Below are 15,443 nucleotides of genomic sequence, written 5' to 3'. Positions count from 1 at the left end.
GTAGATACATGTATCTACACATATCTGTTTGCGGGTACTCAATACATCTATCTATTCATCTAGATATACAAGTCAGTAGATAGATTGGATATACATAGATACATAGATAGACTGAAGATAGGTAGATAGATCAAAGACAGAAAGTCTAAAGTAGGTAGATCAACAATAGATAAATGAAGAGTGTGTGTATACTCAGAATCGATCTCCGCAGGTTGATGTATGTTTGAGATATCTGTCTCTTTACTCCTATGAATCTGCATTCGTACATGTATGATATATGCACCTTGTCACGGTGGATCTTCCATTGGCTAGGAGGCGGTATATGGATGTCTGTTCTTATCTTTGCTTCTTTCTTCTTTCTTCTTTCATTCTGTTGTTTAGACCCGGCGTAGGTATCTCCCTTGTAACGATAGAAGACCTTCCCTATGCTATCGAGTTAATGAGTTTCTTGGGAGGACATCTGTCTCCTCTCTCTTCTTCTTCTTCGGCTGTATCAAAGCCTGAACACCCCCATTCTTCTTCATCTTCAGTCTCTTCTTCTTCGAGCTCTATTTCATCTCTTCATCCTCTTTCCCCGCCTACTTCAACGCCAAATGTGAATTCCGGAGAAGAAGAACACCCTCCTTCTTCTTCTTCTGTTAAGAGAGATGTGTATTTCCTAGGAGGTCCCCCAGAATCGATTGACTACTTTGTGGAATTTTGTGAGAATTTAGTCCAGCACGATGAAGAGACAGCGACGTCGGGTCGATCAGCTTCAGCCGCTACAAAGATGTATTACAAGATGCGACAATCGGCTTCAAGGAAAAGTGTAGAAAGAGCGAAGGAGCTTCTCAAAGACTACGGGGGAATTAGCCGACTAACTCTCTTGCCTCATCCTGCTTATGATATCTCTGCTTCTTCCTCTTCATCATCTTCTCTTCTTGTTCACCGAGGAGAACAAGAAGAAGAAGAACAAGAAGAGAAAGAAGGAAAGGATGGGGGAGAAGAAGAGAAGAAGGAGTCCGTCTCGTGGATTTTGAAAGATGATAAGAATGAAGGGGGTCACCGAGAACAAGAAGAGAATCGAGATGGCCTTGCTGGTACAGAATCGCTCTTGAAGAATACAAACGACCGTCACGCCTCTTCATGTGATATGCCTACTACGACCTCTTCTTCTTCTTCTCCCTCTTCTTGTTCAGAGAAATCTCTCCTTCGTGGAAGAGATGAAGAGAAGAAGGCTTTTTCTTCTTCTATACCTTCTGAGGAGACAAGAGGGAGAGATGAGGAAGATGTTGTTTCACAGAACGAGAGAGGTTCTTGTATCTCATCCAAAGATATCCTAATATCTCGGCTTCAAGCCTTTCGGCCCAAGGTAGGGATGATGGGCGCCGCACTGTCAGCATCGACGATGCTAGCTATGAAGAGAAAACGTGAGGAACTTCAATTCTATCAATCTCTCAGATCCTCACACCTCACCTCCGGTGGTCTGGAAGAAGAAGAAGATGATGTCTTCAATAGTACAGATAAGAAAGACGAGAAAGAAGAAGAAAAACCATCTGGAGACAGAGGACAGCTTTGGAATGGAGCCTCACTCGATGAAGGAAAAGGCGCAGGAAAAGAAGGGGAGAAAAGTTGTGATAGTGCAAAAGAAGATGATCGTATAGATGTAGTTATCCACGTTAACAAGAAGAAGAAGAGGTCAACCAATTCTCAGGAAGCCCAACAACAGGAAGAAGAAGAAGAAAGAGAAGATGAAGAAGTCGGGGAAGAGAAGATGACTGATTCAAGTGATGCAGATGAAGAAGAAAAAGAAGAAAAAGGAGAAACTTCAGACAGACAAAAGACTGTCTATATAAGTAAGAGACGAAGAAGACGCATGGCTAAAGAGGGAGGAGTGACACCACACACAGGAGATCTTTCTTCTTCTTTTCTTCATAAGAAAAATCTTTCTTTTCCTGAGGATCAAGATACAGATGATAATGATGAGCTTGACACTATGGAGAAGTCTTTTGCCTTTGAGAAAAGAAAGATGAAGAAGAGAAAAGAGTTTCAGGCATGCGGTGGGTTCTATCTCGATGTTACGTCAGCCAGGAGTGAGAAGACTCAGAAAGACGTACTTGAAGGGGCTGTACTAGATCTTCTAGGAGATGAAGATGAAGACCTTAAGAGACAAAAGTATCTAGAAAAACAAAGGCAAGGATTCTATCTTATATATTATCTACACATCTTCATACCTAGTTGTTGCATACATCTGTCTATATTACATGAAACACTTTCTCTTCTTCGTCTCTCTTTCTCTCTTTCTATCTCTCGGGAGAAAAAACGAAAGAAGGGGCTACTTCTCTTCATTTCTTTTCTTCTCCCCTCCTCCGGAGACAAAAGACAGGGAGAGGGCACAACACCACGTACATCTGTCTTTCTCTCTCCTCTTCTCTCTCTCTGTTTCTCTTTCCTTTGTCCTACCTTTTTTCTTGAGAAGAAGCAAAGGTACTTCAATCGCCTGACTGAGTGGTCTTTTGGAGTTCTTTACAAAACTCCATCCAAACTCGCCTAAGAGAACCTGAGCGTACACAGAAACAAGAATTAAAGAAGCAAAAGGAAGAAAGAAAGAGCGAGAGTTCGTACAGATGTTTCTGTTCTTTCCTTTCCCTATGAATTTTTAATGTGAGTAGAGGTGTGCGTAGAAGAAGAAGAAGAGAAGAGATATCATAAGGCAAGAAGCACAGCTCTCTTGACCGCTCATCTTCATATCTCCTTTCGTATTCTATATACTTGTAGATACATATACCTATGAAGCTATATCTGTATCTCTCTACATGTGTGTATCTGCGTAAAAACAAGCATATATATATATATATATATATATTTGTATAGATACATGCATATGTGAGAGGTCGTATGGTGAATTTTCTTCTTTTTCATCTCCTGTATATACACACTCTACACCTATCTCTCTCTCTGTATCTATACGTATGCCCATACATATAAATGTATATATATATATATATACATGTAGGTATAGATGTATGTATGTGTTTGCAGAAGTGTGTGTTGGGGCTGACTTCTTGTAGTGGTGAGAGATGGAGTCTTCTCATGTGTTTGTCTCTAGTTTTTTCATTGGGGAATGATCGTGTGCCTAGAGAAATGAAGAAGAAGAAGAGTAAAGAAGAAGATTTTGAGAGATGTGTGTGTATGTGTTGTATGTATAGATGGGATCCGAAGAAGAGGAAGTACATTCTTATGAAGGTTGACAGTACTACGGGCCATGCAGTAAAACGGAAGCGAGGTTCAGACAAACAAGAAGAAAAGACGTGAGAACCCACACAAATACCGAGGACTTCTTTCTTTCTTTTACCTGTCATCTCTCTTAGGACAAGCATACAACATCTCTCAAGCGAAGACCTCACTTCTCTCCTTCTACATGTAGATGTACATACGTGTGTCTCTGTAACCTTCGTTCTTGTGTATAGCACCTAGTACATATGTATGTATATATATATATATTCATATGTGTATTCGATGTGTGTAGTATGAGTAAGTAAGGAATATCATGAGGGGGCATAGGGATGCCTTGACACCTCAGTCTTCCTTCTGTATTGTCTGGAGTACTTGGGTCTTTTCTTCTTTCTTTGAAGTCTGATCGAAAAGAGCTTCTCTCTCGCTGAAGAGTACAGGCATGCATGGACTCGTCTATCTACCCTGTTTCAGTCTCTCGTTTCTTCGTGTTCTGGCTTCCTCTCTCTTTCTTCGTCTCCCTCTTTCATCTACTCATCATCATAAGTATCTACATGTAGGTATATATCTATCTATATATATATATACATATACACACTGGACAGACGACGTCGAGCTCTACCTATATAGGTACGTGTATGTACGTATTTCTGCCTTTACGTATAGGCACGCGGTCTGTTTGCACATGTGTATACACGTGTTTTGGGTTGTATTCTTTTCTTGCCATCTAGTCGTGATGTTTGTGAGAGAATGCTTGTCGAGAATCTCTGATTGAAAAAATCGCCAGCTCTTGTATCAAAATCGAGTAGGAGACAAGAGAGAAAGATAGATAGATAGATAGAATACAGCAGATTCGGTGTCTGAAGAAGGAAAAAGAGAGGAGAAGAAAGAGATATCTTAGCCTTCATCTTCATCTGTCTATTTTGCACGGGAGTCAGGACCTTCTTCTCTTCCTCTTCCTGATCATTGTCTATTCAACTCTTCGCTCACTGCTCAAAAATTAGAGCGAGTATCTTCATGCCTCGTAGATACATACAACTATCTATCTACCTATCTTTAGTCTATCTATGTATATTTGTCTACCTATCTATATCTATCTATGTATATTTGTCTACCTATCTATATCTATCTATCTATCCTTAGTCTATCTATCCATATATATCTTTATATGTCGACTTGATTGCTATACTTTTCAAACATATATCAAGAGAGTTGTTTGTATATATATATGTATATATATATATATATATATGCCTATAGATGTGGTGACCGTACAAGTAGAGCTATTTAGCTGAGAGAACTTGATTAGATGATCGACGCGTAAAAGCAGAGAGAGAAAAGAAAAGAAGAGAAGGGATACACCAACTACTCTTGTGTCTTTCATATGGGGGACAGTCCGTTCGGTTCAAGACGAGTATCTCTTTGTACACCTTTCTTTTTTCTTTCTTTCTCTCGCGACCAAAAGAAGAATAAAGAACAAGTTCGCCCAAGGTTTAGGAAAGAGAAGAGGGTTGCCGTTTCTCTTCATCTTCACATCGATGCATGCGTATGTACAGGAGTAGCGCACATCGGTATGCTCTTTGGTGTAAGAAAACAAAGAGAAGAATTCAACGTGTAGGTGAAGAAGAAGACCAAGGTCTCCTCTCCGCTGGCAGGTGTAGATACACTCGAGGCGGGAATGAGAGCCACGTTTCTGATGATGGCGAGGGTAAGAAGATTTTCTCAAAGAGAGATTAAGAGATAGCAATCATCTCGATGTCTTCTTCTCTTTCTTCCTTTTCTTGTGTTCTTCTTGGTTCTCGTTTATGTGACCTTATGAAGATGAAGAAGAAAAGGAAAGCGAGTCATTTCCTTCATTCATGATATATCTATCTATCTTCGAAATCTTCGGTATGTGCTTCACAATCCTGATAGATATCTATACGACCTCTCCACATCGGAAGATCTGGACCATATATGTTAGTACGTGTAGATATGAGGTGAAGCCACGTGGATTCTTAGCTGTCCTTTTCTCCGTATCAAGTTGTCCATAGATACACATATATCTACATATGCAGGCATATATATGTATGTAGAAGGCATATTTCACTTTCGCCTATCTTCTTTTCTTCTCTGTCTATATACTTGGGAGGTCTTCTTCTGCTTATGTGTTTTATCTTGTTCTTTTGTTTCTCGTTGTTGTTCCTATCATTCTTCTTTCTTTCTTCACTTCTTCTTCTTCCTTGTCTGCTGGTGTGTTTGAAATGCAAACGCGAAGACTCCGGAGATGACGAGAAAAACCCCTCAGGCAGGCGTGAGATCCAAGCGAAGAATTTCTTGAGCTTCACAGACAAACATAAAGGTAAACGCCTTCTCCTTCCTCTCTTCTTTTTCCTTCTCATATTCTTTCTTTCGTCTTCTTCTTGTTCTTCTTCTTCATCGTTTTTTCTATCATGAACATAGCGCGCTCTTTGAACGGTATACATATATATATATATATATGCGTATATGTCTATATACGTGTATGTACATGTGTCATGTATAGATATGTATATCAATCAAGCTTCTTTATCCTTCACATCAGTAGACGTAGTACATGCACATATTTAGGTAGACATACGTGTCTATATCTCTATCTATATATATTTATATATATGTAGGCATTCATATCTCTCTGTGTGTATTATAATGGTATCAGGTATGTCTCTTGGTATAGAGTGTATATGTGAAGAGAAAGCGTATTGAAGAAGATTCTCTCGGTTGTTTCTTGCTTCGTCCTTCTTCTTTTCCGTCAATTTCTGTCTCTTCTTTCTCCTTCTTTTTCGTTCTTGCCTTTATTCTTAAAGGAATTCAAGAGGCCTTGAAGAAAGGAATGAAGCTGACACACAAGCAGAAGAGAATCGTCAAGAAGTTACAAGCCGGGGTGTATTCTTCTCAACAGGCTTCTCCAGGAGGAAGAGGTGGTAAAGGTACTCGAAGTGGCGATATACGAGCGGGATCGCTACCTACAGTTGATCAGGTTAGCATCGAATGAAGAACTTCTTTCTCTCTTCGTCTTTTTTCCTTGAGATATCTTCCCCTTTCTGACGACAGCGATCCTCCCTCGACTTCGGGCATAGTCATCTCGAGTCCTTCGGGAGATACATCAAGATAACATGCTATCTATCTATCTTTAATCTATCTATCTTTAATCTATCTATCTATCCATCTTTAATCTATCTATCTATCTTTAATCTATCTATCTATCCATCTTTAATCTATCTATCTATCCATCTTTAATCTATCTCTCTATCCATCTTTAATCTATCTATCTACCTTTAGTCTATCTATCTATCTATCCTTAGTCAATATATCTATCTCTCTATACCTGTACATTCTAGAATATACATATATAGAGGTATCTATGTATATATATATATATATGCATCATAAATATGTACACTGTCGGTATACTTTGTACAGGCCTGTCTATAGATGTATAAATACAGGTATGTAAAATCCTTTCATATACATAGTAGGCCTGCCGTCGCCTGAGCTAGTTCCGTTTGGAGCCAGAATCCCGGTGTATTCACTGCCTAGTCGATCGACTTTCTCGTAGAGAAGGAAGTGAAGAGAGATCTTTGGGCGACAGTGCCGAGAGAGAAAGTCGCGATCAGATCAAGGAAGAAACAAGAAGAGAAAAGAGGAGAAGAAAGACTGACCCGGGGGAAAAAAAGAGATTACCGCGTGAGCGCGTAGTCTCGTCAAGACTCTGCAGAGATGGTGTGTACATACACCTACCCATCACAATCGATTGCTTTCTTTTGTTTTGTTTTTCATCCTAAAGAGCTTTGAAACAAGCAGAAGAAAAAGAAAGATGAGTTTCTTGAAACACAAGAGAGAACGAAAGTCCACTTCATAAGAAGAAGAAAGGTAACACGTGTCTATGTCTTCTTTCTGTTTTTCCTTTGTCTTCCTAGATTGCAAAGAAAAGACGTCGAGATCAGCAGATCCGGTTAAGACAGGATAAGAAGAAATCAAGAGAAGAGGCACGAAAGAGTAAAGAGAAATGGATGCGTAGGCAACAATCGAAAGCCATGCATCGAGGTGCAAAGAATCGATCTCTTATGATAGTCAAGAAACCATCGCAAGGCAAAGCCAGCAGGAGGGGAAAGAAAAAGTTTTCGTCTGCCTCAGGAATGAAACAAAAACGAAGATAACACTCTTGATCTCTCCTTGAATACGTACGAGATTACAAAGGAAGAAAGCGAAAGAATGAAAGAAAGAGAAGCTTGAATCGATGTCTCGATGTATGCGCATGCGTCAAGACGTCGTTATTGCCATACACATGAGTTTGTGTATCTTTTCTCTCTTTTCGTTTGGCTGTAGATCTTGATTTCTTCTCAAGTGTAAAGAGAAGCTTCAGGAAAATCATATGAAGAAACTACTTCTCTCCATGTTTTCAAGATCATTGTCGTTAGATATGTAGAAATAAATCCTGGTGTATATACACATACATCTTCCCTCTTTCTTGCTTATGGGTTCTCCTTCATCGATTGCTAACTGTCGTGATTCTGACTTCAGTTTGTTTTTCCGTTTCCTCGAGTGTCTCCCTTTTCTCGTCTCACTTGACTTTGAGTGGAGAATTAGACAGAGAGTGAGGTAAAGCCAAGAAGCATTTGACTATCTGTCCAAGAAGTTGATAGATAAAGAAAGAGAATGAAGCTTCTTCACTTCTCCGTGCTGATGAGATGAAGAGGATGGTGTGTATACGATTCATAGGTTCTCGAAACGTCTATCCCTGGATCTTGAAGAAGGAAGCTCGGTGCAACCGAGTAGAACGTAGAAAGCACGGGTAGTAGAACAGAAGAAAGAAGAGGTCAATTGTCACGGATGACGATACATCCTTTCCTCTTGTGGGAAACGAAGATGAAGGCTTCCTTCTTCTCTCACGGCTGCTGAGAATAGAGTTGTACTGATAGGTCTTTGTGTCTCTCGACTATTCATTCGACTTGTGTGGATAGAAGCGAAACTTCCGGGGTATATCTACATAGATAGTCCTCAGAAAGACTGTTTCTGTAGAGCCGAAGGTTGGTGAAGGGTAGGTAGATGACTCCCCTCTTGATTTGAAGAGTTCGCCGTTGATGTCGAATGACGAAGCGAGAGAAAGCGTAAAAACGGTACTCGGAGGTGATGTGATGGTGCAGCAAACTCGCAAGGTTTCAGCGACCTGTGAAGCGAGAAAGGAGGTAGAGATAAGCTACATGCTGTGTACTTCTCGTATCGTAGGAGAGGAGCACGGGTAGGTAGGAAAGAACAAAAGTAGTTAATTCTTCTATGTAAGGAGAGAAAGACGAACAATCATTCCTAAAACGAAGCTACTGAACCAACAGGTGTGTACGTACTCCAAGGGTGTGAGCCTATCACGAGTTTGAATTCATCGACGGTGCACATCCACCGCTGGTGGACGTACACCCAGATGAAGTCACACGACCAAGTGTACATACACCACAGCGCGTACATACCCCACGGGGTGTACATACACAACAGGGTATACGGTTGCTTCGAATGACTAACCATATTTCATTGTTAAGATGTGGAGGTACGACAAGGATCTGATCTGCTCTCGAACAATCATTGAAAACACAAGCCTTGTTAGTTCTTCTCAGTTACTGAAACAGCATCACCGTTGCCGGAAGACGTGAAATCCCCAAGCCTCCTAGCTCCTCCCTCTGGTCACCGGGACGAAATTCACTCGCGCTTCGCTGAATTTCCTACCGCATCTATTTTCAATACACACACACCTATCTATATAAACCGTAAAGGAGTTTTGAAATTTTACCGAGGGTCTGCCTCCCTTATCGAGGATAAGCTACACATGTGTCTTCGCCACCGAACTCGTTTTGCGGGACGTCGGGTTGCTAGAAGGGTGTAGATCCGGAGAAGCGAAACTAGGATTTTTCGTAAGCAGGTCTTTCCTTTTTGTAGATCGACGGAAAGGAGAGAAGAGCCAGCTATCTAATCATCAAAAAGAAACAAAGCAACAACCTGTGCTTTGATTCTCCATCTCCTCTTTAAGAGAAAAAGTCCGTTTCTAGTCATCTGGCTACCGCTTTACTGTCTATCTATCTATCTTCTATCTCATCCAAACAGCCCAGTCAGGGTCTTTCCCTTCTCTGTGTACTCTCCAATTTCTCTCTGTTTTCAAGAATTCCAGTACCTGATCATTCACAAACAATCTGCTCTGGTCAAAGAACATCAACACGCACCGAAATTCTTTAAACCAGGACAACCGTTGGACTTCTTCTTGCCTTCAACCGTTTTCTCCGTTTAAAAGTAAACAGACTCTTCTTCCTTTCAATAGAAAAAAGCCAGCTCTTTGTCTCCCTCTTTCCCCGCCTCTCTCGGACTAGGGTCTCCCCGTGTGTCTCAAACCTTTCTCTTCCCGGCTCTCCTTTCGCAGTTTTGACTCCCGCCTCCACCACTCACCCTAGGGACTGAATGACTTGCAAGCGCGTGAGTGGCGGGCCGCTCATCCATCCATCACTTAGCCGAAGAGGAGCGGCGAGAAGGGGGGTTGGATCGACTAATCGACCGATCCGTTGACTTCGTCGATACGGATGTGTTTTCTTACCTTTCAACGATGTAGGAGTAAGCTGAAGAACTCCATGAAGGTTTCTTCTGTTTTGAATTTTGTAGGAAGTATGATTGAATTGTTTTAAGTGAAAGGGATATACAAGAAGGTTGATCCTTTCTTTCTACTATTTTTTCCAAGAGAAAAAGAGAAAGAGAAGGTTCTCAATTACCGTCTTCCCTGCTGCTGTCAAGATACGGCGGCCGTGCCCTGGGCGTCTCAAAGGAAAAAAAAGGTCTCCTTTTTCTTTTCTTCTTTCCTTTTTCAGTCATTCTTTCACTTCCTTTCAACGGCAATCTTGGCACTCATTCTGTTTTTTCCCTCCCATCTTCTTAGGAGATCTTCTCTGTCGTCCGTACAGGTCTTCCTCCGGTAGAACCGAGTTCCGTCTTCGGTTGCTTCGTTCTTTCCTTTTCTCCCGTGTGCTGTACGTACTCCTCCTGGGCTTTTCGAGGTGGGGAGCACTTTTTTCCTTCTTTTTTCTCTTCCCCGGTGAACGGTCTGTTTCCGTTTTCACGAAGGGGGGGAAAGATTCCCAGATAGAAGCAGAGGAAAGAAAGAATAAGGTAAGAGACGACGGCTGCTGTTTGTCGTTGTGTGGCTACGCTCACGGTTGTTGAATGCTTGTGCACTAAGGGCAAAGAAGATGATGGGTTCGGCGTGTTCGCTGACTTCGAGGAAAGGAGGGAGTCAGTGAAGAGGAAAGGAGCGCGTAGGGGAGAGGAAAGGAGACAGGCACATGTTGTTTTGTTTCCTCTGTGTGTTCTACGTACGTCTTTTTGTTTGGTGCTTACTTTCCTCTTTCAAGTTTAGTTGGCAGGGAACATTGTGTCTCTAATTTCTGTTTAGTTGAAATATGACAGGGAGAGTTTGTGAGGTGGTTCCTTGCTTCTTCATGAGATTTTGCCCATGGGCTATCTTTTCATTTCTCGTCGCGAAGGAGTGACATGGACGGAAAGGGTTTGACGTTCTTTTAGAAGAAGAAGCAGGGGGTTAGTTGGGAGACAGAATGAAAGAGTGACTAGAGCGGTATCAACAGTCTTTGAGTGTATATGTATCGTGATATGTATGTATAACTGAAGTGAAGAGATTTTTCTCACAAGTAAGCTCGAGTAGCGAGTGAGAGAGACTTCAGTGGGAGGACAGAGGACTTCAATCAGGTCGCTAGGGAGGTGTACATCAGTCATTTCAAGATCTTTCACTTGATAGGAAGTAGAAGGAAGGAGGATAGTATAGCTTATGTATGGTTGGTCGTCGGAGCTTTGTTTTGGTGGGGAAGAATTATGTGCTACTACGCATAAAAGAATATGGATGAGTTTTTTCCGCGATAAGCGACTAGATTTCTTCCTTCTCCGTTGTGTTCTCCTTTGTATAGCCAGTCAGGTAAAGCACGGCCACCTGTGCGAGTCTATCTGTATATTTGAGTGAAGAGCTTCTGGTTCTCGAGAGACGAAGACGGAGGTCGGAGTGTCTCGAAAGAGAGAAGAAGCGTGACAACAAGGATATCATCTAAGCGGATCAGGAGGACTCGTGACTGCGGTGGAGGGCATCTTTTCTGTTGCCTGAAATACAAGGCAAAAGGAAGAACATTGTTGTCTATTTTCTCCTAGCAGAGAAAGAAATTCATTATATCGTCTATAAGCTTCTTCTTTTAGCGGAGAAGGACTTACATTTGTTCCTCTCTTTGGACTTTCGATTTCGTCGGTTCTCGCCCGTGCCATTCTCATCACCATGGCGAGCGGGCGTGTGCTTCCTTTTTCTCTCTTCCCCATGTACTTCTCCCGCCGTTGCTCATCAGTCTTTTTCTTGCTTTCTACATGCGTTTTTCCTTTCATTTTTCCGTGTTTCTTTCATTATCCAAGCCTCTCAGGTAGAGGGAGTTTTGGTCTCTTAAGTGTGAAGGCAGAAGAGCCGGTGACGACAACGACGACAGTCGCTGTAGATAGCAGTACTACTGAAGTAGACTTAGAGCATTATCTGCCAGAGGATCGAGATTTCGATTTGAAAGAGGAACTGAAGGCCGATTTAGAACGTATCAAAAGACAAAGAGACGCGAGCTCAACAACGACAACGAAAGCTCCACCACAGAATATCGTGCTTGATGCTGGAAAGGAGGTTGGGATGGGTGTGTGGCATGCGTTTACAGCTCCATTTCGTTTGGTAAAGAATCTAGTTGTTCATCCGAGAAGAACAATCAGCGCGGCAGCAGCATCTGCCGGTGTGACTTTCAGTAAGCTAGGTACTGCAGTGCGTGCAAGCATTCAAGGTGACGAAGGTGCTGGGAGAGCGTGGAGAGAGGCGGGACGCGATTTCGTTAGGGCTGCGACTATGCACCCTGATAGGGAACGAGATCTCCACAAGGTTGCTGCTTTAGCGAGCGCAGAGCAAGCTCATCAGAATGTTGTTCACATGAGGAGTTCTTCTCATGATCAGGCTGTCGCAGATGAGCGGTTAAAACACATGTTAGGCTACAATGAAAGTAAATCGGAGGAAATACGGAAAGAAGTTGAGCAACAGAGACAAAGGTACTTGCGTTACCAAGATATGCTACGAAGGGGACAAGAAGAAAAGAAAGCAAGGGGGCAGGGAGAGGCGACTGAGGAATCAAAAAGACCCGAGCTTACGCTAGTAGATCACGTCGAAAAACGAAAACCTTTCGAACATTCAGGCAACGAGCTAGCCGAGAAGGAAAGAAGGGTGTGAGAGGGGGGATGTGCGGGTGTCAGACGGCGGGCGAAAGTAGGGAAGAAAGAGGAGGCTTTTCGTGGTCGGAGATGGCGGTAGTGGATAATGAGGAAGTTCGGAAAATGTGAGCACTACGTCTCTCTCAGAAGGTGTGTGTATGTCTTCTGCTCATGTGCGGACAGGCGTGTATGGGATGGATGGAGTGTGGGTATGAGTGCGGTGTAACTGATGATGGTTTGATACTAAAGTTCCGCGGACACCACTTTTTTTTCTCTCAGCTTTTTTCGGCTTTGAAAAAGTGAGATCTGAGACATCATTTTCATGTCTTCACTTCGGGGACTACGATTTGTGTGAGCAGGCGTGCCAAGCACGGATGTCTCCTGTCGTCGTGAAGATCACGAGAATGCCGGTTGTTGCTTACGGGGGATCGCTGCTCTTCCTTGACGCCTGAGGAGGGAAGACAACGTTACGTACACGGGCGACTTGTTTGGGAGAATGCCTCGCTAGAGTTTAACTCTTTTGTGCGAAGATAGAGTAGTACGACAGATTCATCTTCTGTATTAGTGCACGATAATAGCAGCGGAACTTCTAAGTGTCCAGTCTGGCTGTATCTCACATGCTTTCTTTGGGAGCAGCCTACTGACATGATCTGATCCCTGAAAATGACATGAACGCAGTCACCTGCGGTACACAGAGCGGATGGCAATCTTTCTTGACAGCTGTACCCTAGGGGAGGCTTGATAGGTGTTCACATCAATGTAATGTGTAAAGGCACACGGCACACGATGAACCTACACGGGGACTCCTCAGCTTCACGGGGCTACCGGCGGCTTGCTTGTGTGTGTTGTTCGTACGCAAAGGCGGGGCACATCAGAGTCAGTCAGCGTGAATATCAACGAAACATCCTGGTGTCGCAGGTAAAGGGACTGAGCACTGTGTAGAATAGCAAACGGCGCCCACCTTGTCACATGGAACGTGCTTTCTTGCGTCTAAGACGGACCCCCTCCTCACCCGACCTCTCTTGAGGCGCTCTGCCAAAGGCTAAGACTTACCTACAATGTCTCGAAGGCCTCTGAATGCACGAATGTCAGTTCGGTAGCGCGATGCGCTGTCAACTACAGAAAGGTGTGACCGTTCAGCTCGTCACTCGCCCTGGCAGACGGCGCGCTCTAACTTCTATGGCCAGAGGATTTGCGTTTTCAGCGCTCCCTTGCCATTTCAGTTGATAGCCTGGCGCCCGCAACGACTGCAGTTTTCATTAAGAGCTTCAACGGCTTTCTCGTTGGAAGCTCTCAACAACACAGCATCACAGCCTGTGGAAGGGGGGGGTCTTACCATCGTGCGGAAAGATTGCTTGTAAGCAACGGTTGCGCTCAGGTTGTGAGCAGTGGACGGTGGAACAGGTGGTGGTCTGCAAGCGTAGGCTTCTGGCTTGTTCTGCTCTGGGGAAGTGCTGTTCTCCGGTCGGTAGCACCGGATCCCGCGAAGGGCCTGATCCCTTCGACTTCCCTCGGGACAGCAATGACTCTTAGCTTTTTCCGACGGCCTGCTGCGCGCTTCTGTCCTGACGGGCTGATTGTTTAGCGGCGGCTTGCTGGTCTGGCTGGTCCTGCGGTTCTGCTTTCGGCTCCTCGATTCACGAAGTTCTTCCGACCGATTTTTCTTCCGGGGCTCGTTACTGGAATTTCGACCCTCCGTTGTCGGTTGTTGGGGCAGTTTGTTTTCTGCATCAAACTAAGTCGCTTTTCACAAGTCCCCCTTGGACGCGAGTCTGCCTTTTTCTGTCACCATAGTTATCGCATCCTCGTGTCGCTAATTACTATGAGATCCGCGGGACCCCGGTAGCCGGGATTCCAGTACGCGCAGCTCTGTCGACTGCATCTCCGGGGATTGTCTGAGATGCAGACTCTCGGAATAGCTCTCTACACCCGTATACGATCGCCCCTGTAGTTTCCTTTTTCTATCTGGGTACCCTGCTTGACGTCACTGTCCTCAGATTGCGACCGGGAGCATAAGAAGTTGTCTTGAGTGCATAGCGTTACGAGAGGTAGCCGGCGAACGGGGGACGGAGTAACTTCGTAGAACTCTACGCAATTCCCCGCTTTTTGCTACCTTCCCCTACTATAATGTCACTGCGTCTTTGATACATCTGTCTGAGAAGCCATTCTCCCCTGAACTGTTTTCAAGTGATGAAGTAACATTCTTTTCTCTAGCAGCCAAAGCACCCAAAATAATGCAACTAGGTGACCTCTCTCTCCCCCTCTCCTCCCCAGTCTCTCGTGGCTGGGAAAGAAAAGTTTTCCGGAAGAAGGACTGCATTGAAGAATAAAGCATGCACAGGTAGTTCTACGGCTCCGCCAGATTTTCGTTCTTCTTACCAGCAACAGCCGGAAATGCGGAGTGCGGCACGCATGAACACCAACCAAGGAAAGGAACGGAACGTTTTCTCACGCATGCCCCTACGAAGGATTCTACTGAGACCTCAAGTCATGCTATACACGCGTGTTCTTTCCCAGAACTTCGGTAGACGAAACACTACCCACCTTATGGCATCTATCGAGACAGGGAGAACCAGGACATCTGGTGTCTTCCTGCGGCCACCTCCAACGCCGACAACGACGAACGATCCAACCCCCATACGGCGGCAGACAACGCGATCAGAACTTCTTCGGTGCGACCGCGTGCGGGACCAAGGCACCCTTTCTCGTCACTAAACTGAAATCACTCAATTGGTAGCGTAAACATGGGCAGCCTTCATTTCACTAGGGCGGACTCTTCTCCAGATAGGTTTTTGCCCGCCTTAGGTATCATTAGGGGAGACAAGGAAAGCTTGTCATCAGATCACACCGTCGACAGAAGCCTGCTGTCACCATGTAATCAGGAGGTATTACGGCCTAACAGCGGTCAGTAGAACAGGATTTCGTTGGACTCTGCAGCCAGGCCGCACTACTTT

The 15,443-nt window shown here is 44.0% G+C and overlaps 2 protein-coding genes across 2 annotated transcripts in view; both read left to right on the top strand.

The window, feature by feature from the left end:
- CSUI_000528 (dead deah box helicase domain-containing) overlaps window positions 1–7,868 on the top strand; it is an 8,643-nt gene extending 775 nt beyond the window's left edge. The window contains exons 2-7 of the mRNA XM_068060762.1: window positions 382–2,154; window positions 3,189–3,290; window positions 4,770–4,921; window positions 5,471–5,554; window positions 6,039–6,211; window positions 7,152–7,868. Coding sequence (XP_067927263.1) covers window positions 382–2,154; window positions 3,189–3,290; window positions 4,770–4,921; window positions 5,471–5,554; window positions 6,039–6,211; window positions 7,152–7,391 — 2,524 coding nt within the window. The 3' untranslated portion in view covers window positions 7,392–7,868. The remainder of the gene's footprint in view (window positions 1–381; window positions 2,155–3,188; window positions 3,291–4,769; window positions 4,922–5,470; window positions 5,555–6,038; window positions 6,212–7,151) is intronic.
- Window positions 7,869–9,790: 1,922 nt separating this feature from the next.
- CSUI_000527 (uncharacterized protein) lies at window positions 9,791–12,508 on the top strand (the record flags this gene model as incomplete). Its single annotated transcript, XM_068060761.1, has 2 exons — window positions 9,791–10,371; window positions 11,181–12,508. Exon 2 carries the CDS (start codon window positions 11,537–11,539, stop codon window positions 12,506–12,508), a length of 972 nt encoding a protein of 323 aa, XP_067927262.1. The 5' UTR covers window positions 9,791–10,371; window positions 11,181–11,536.
- Between the last annotated feature and the right edge of the window lie 2,935 nt (window positions 12,509–15,443).

Source organism: Cystoisospora suis (genome assembly GCF_002600585.1).
Source record: "Cystoisospora suis strain Wien I chromosome Unknown contig_193, whole genome shotgun sequence".
NCBI classification, from domain to species: Eukaryota; Apicomplexa; class Conoidasida; order Eucoccidiorida; family Sarcocystidae; genus Cystoisospora; species Cystoisospora suis.
This window is presented reverse-complemented; position numbering and strand designations above follow the sequence as displayed.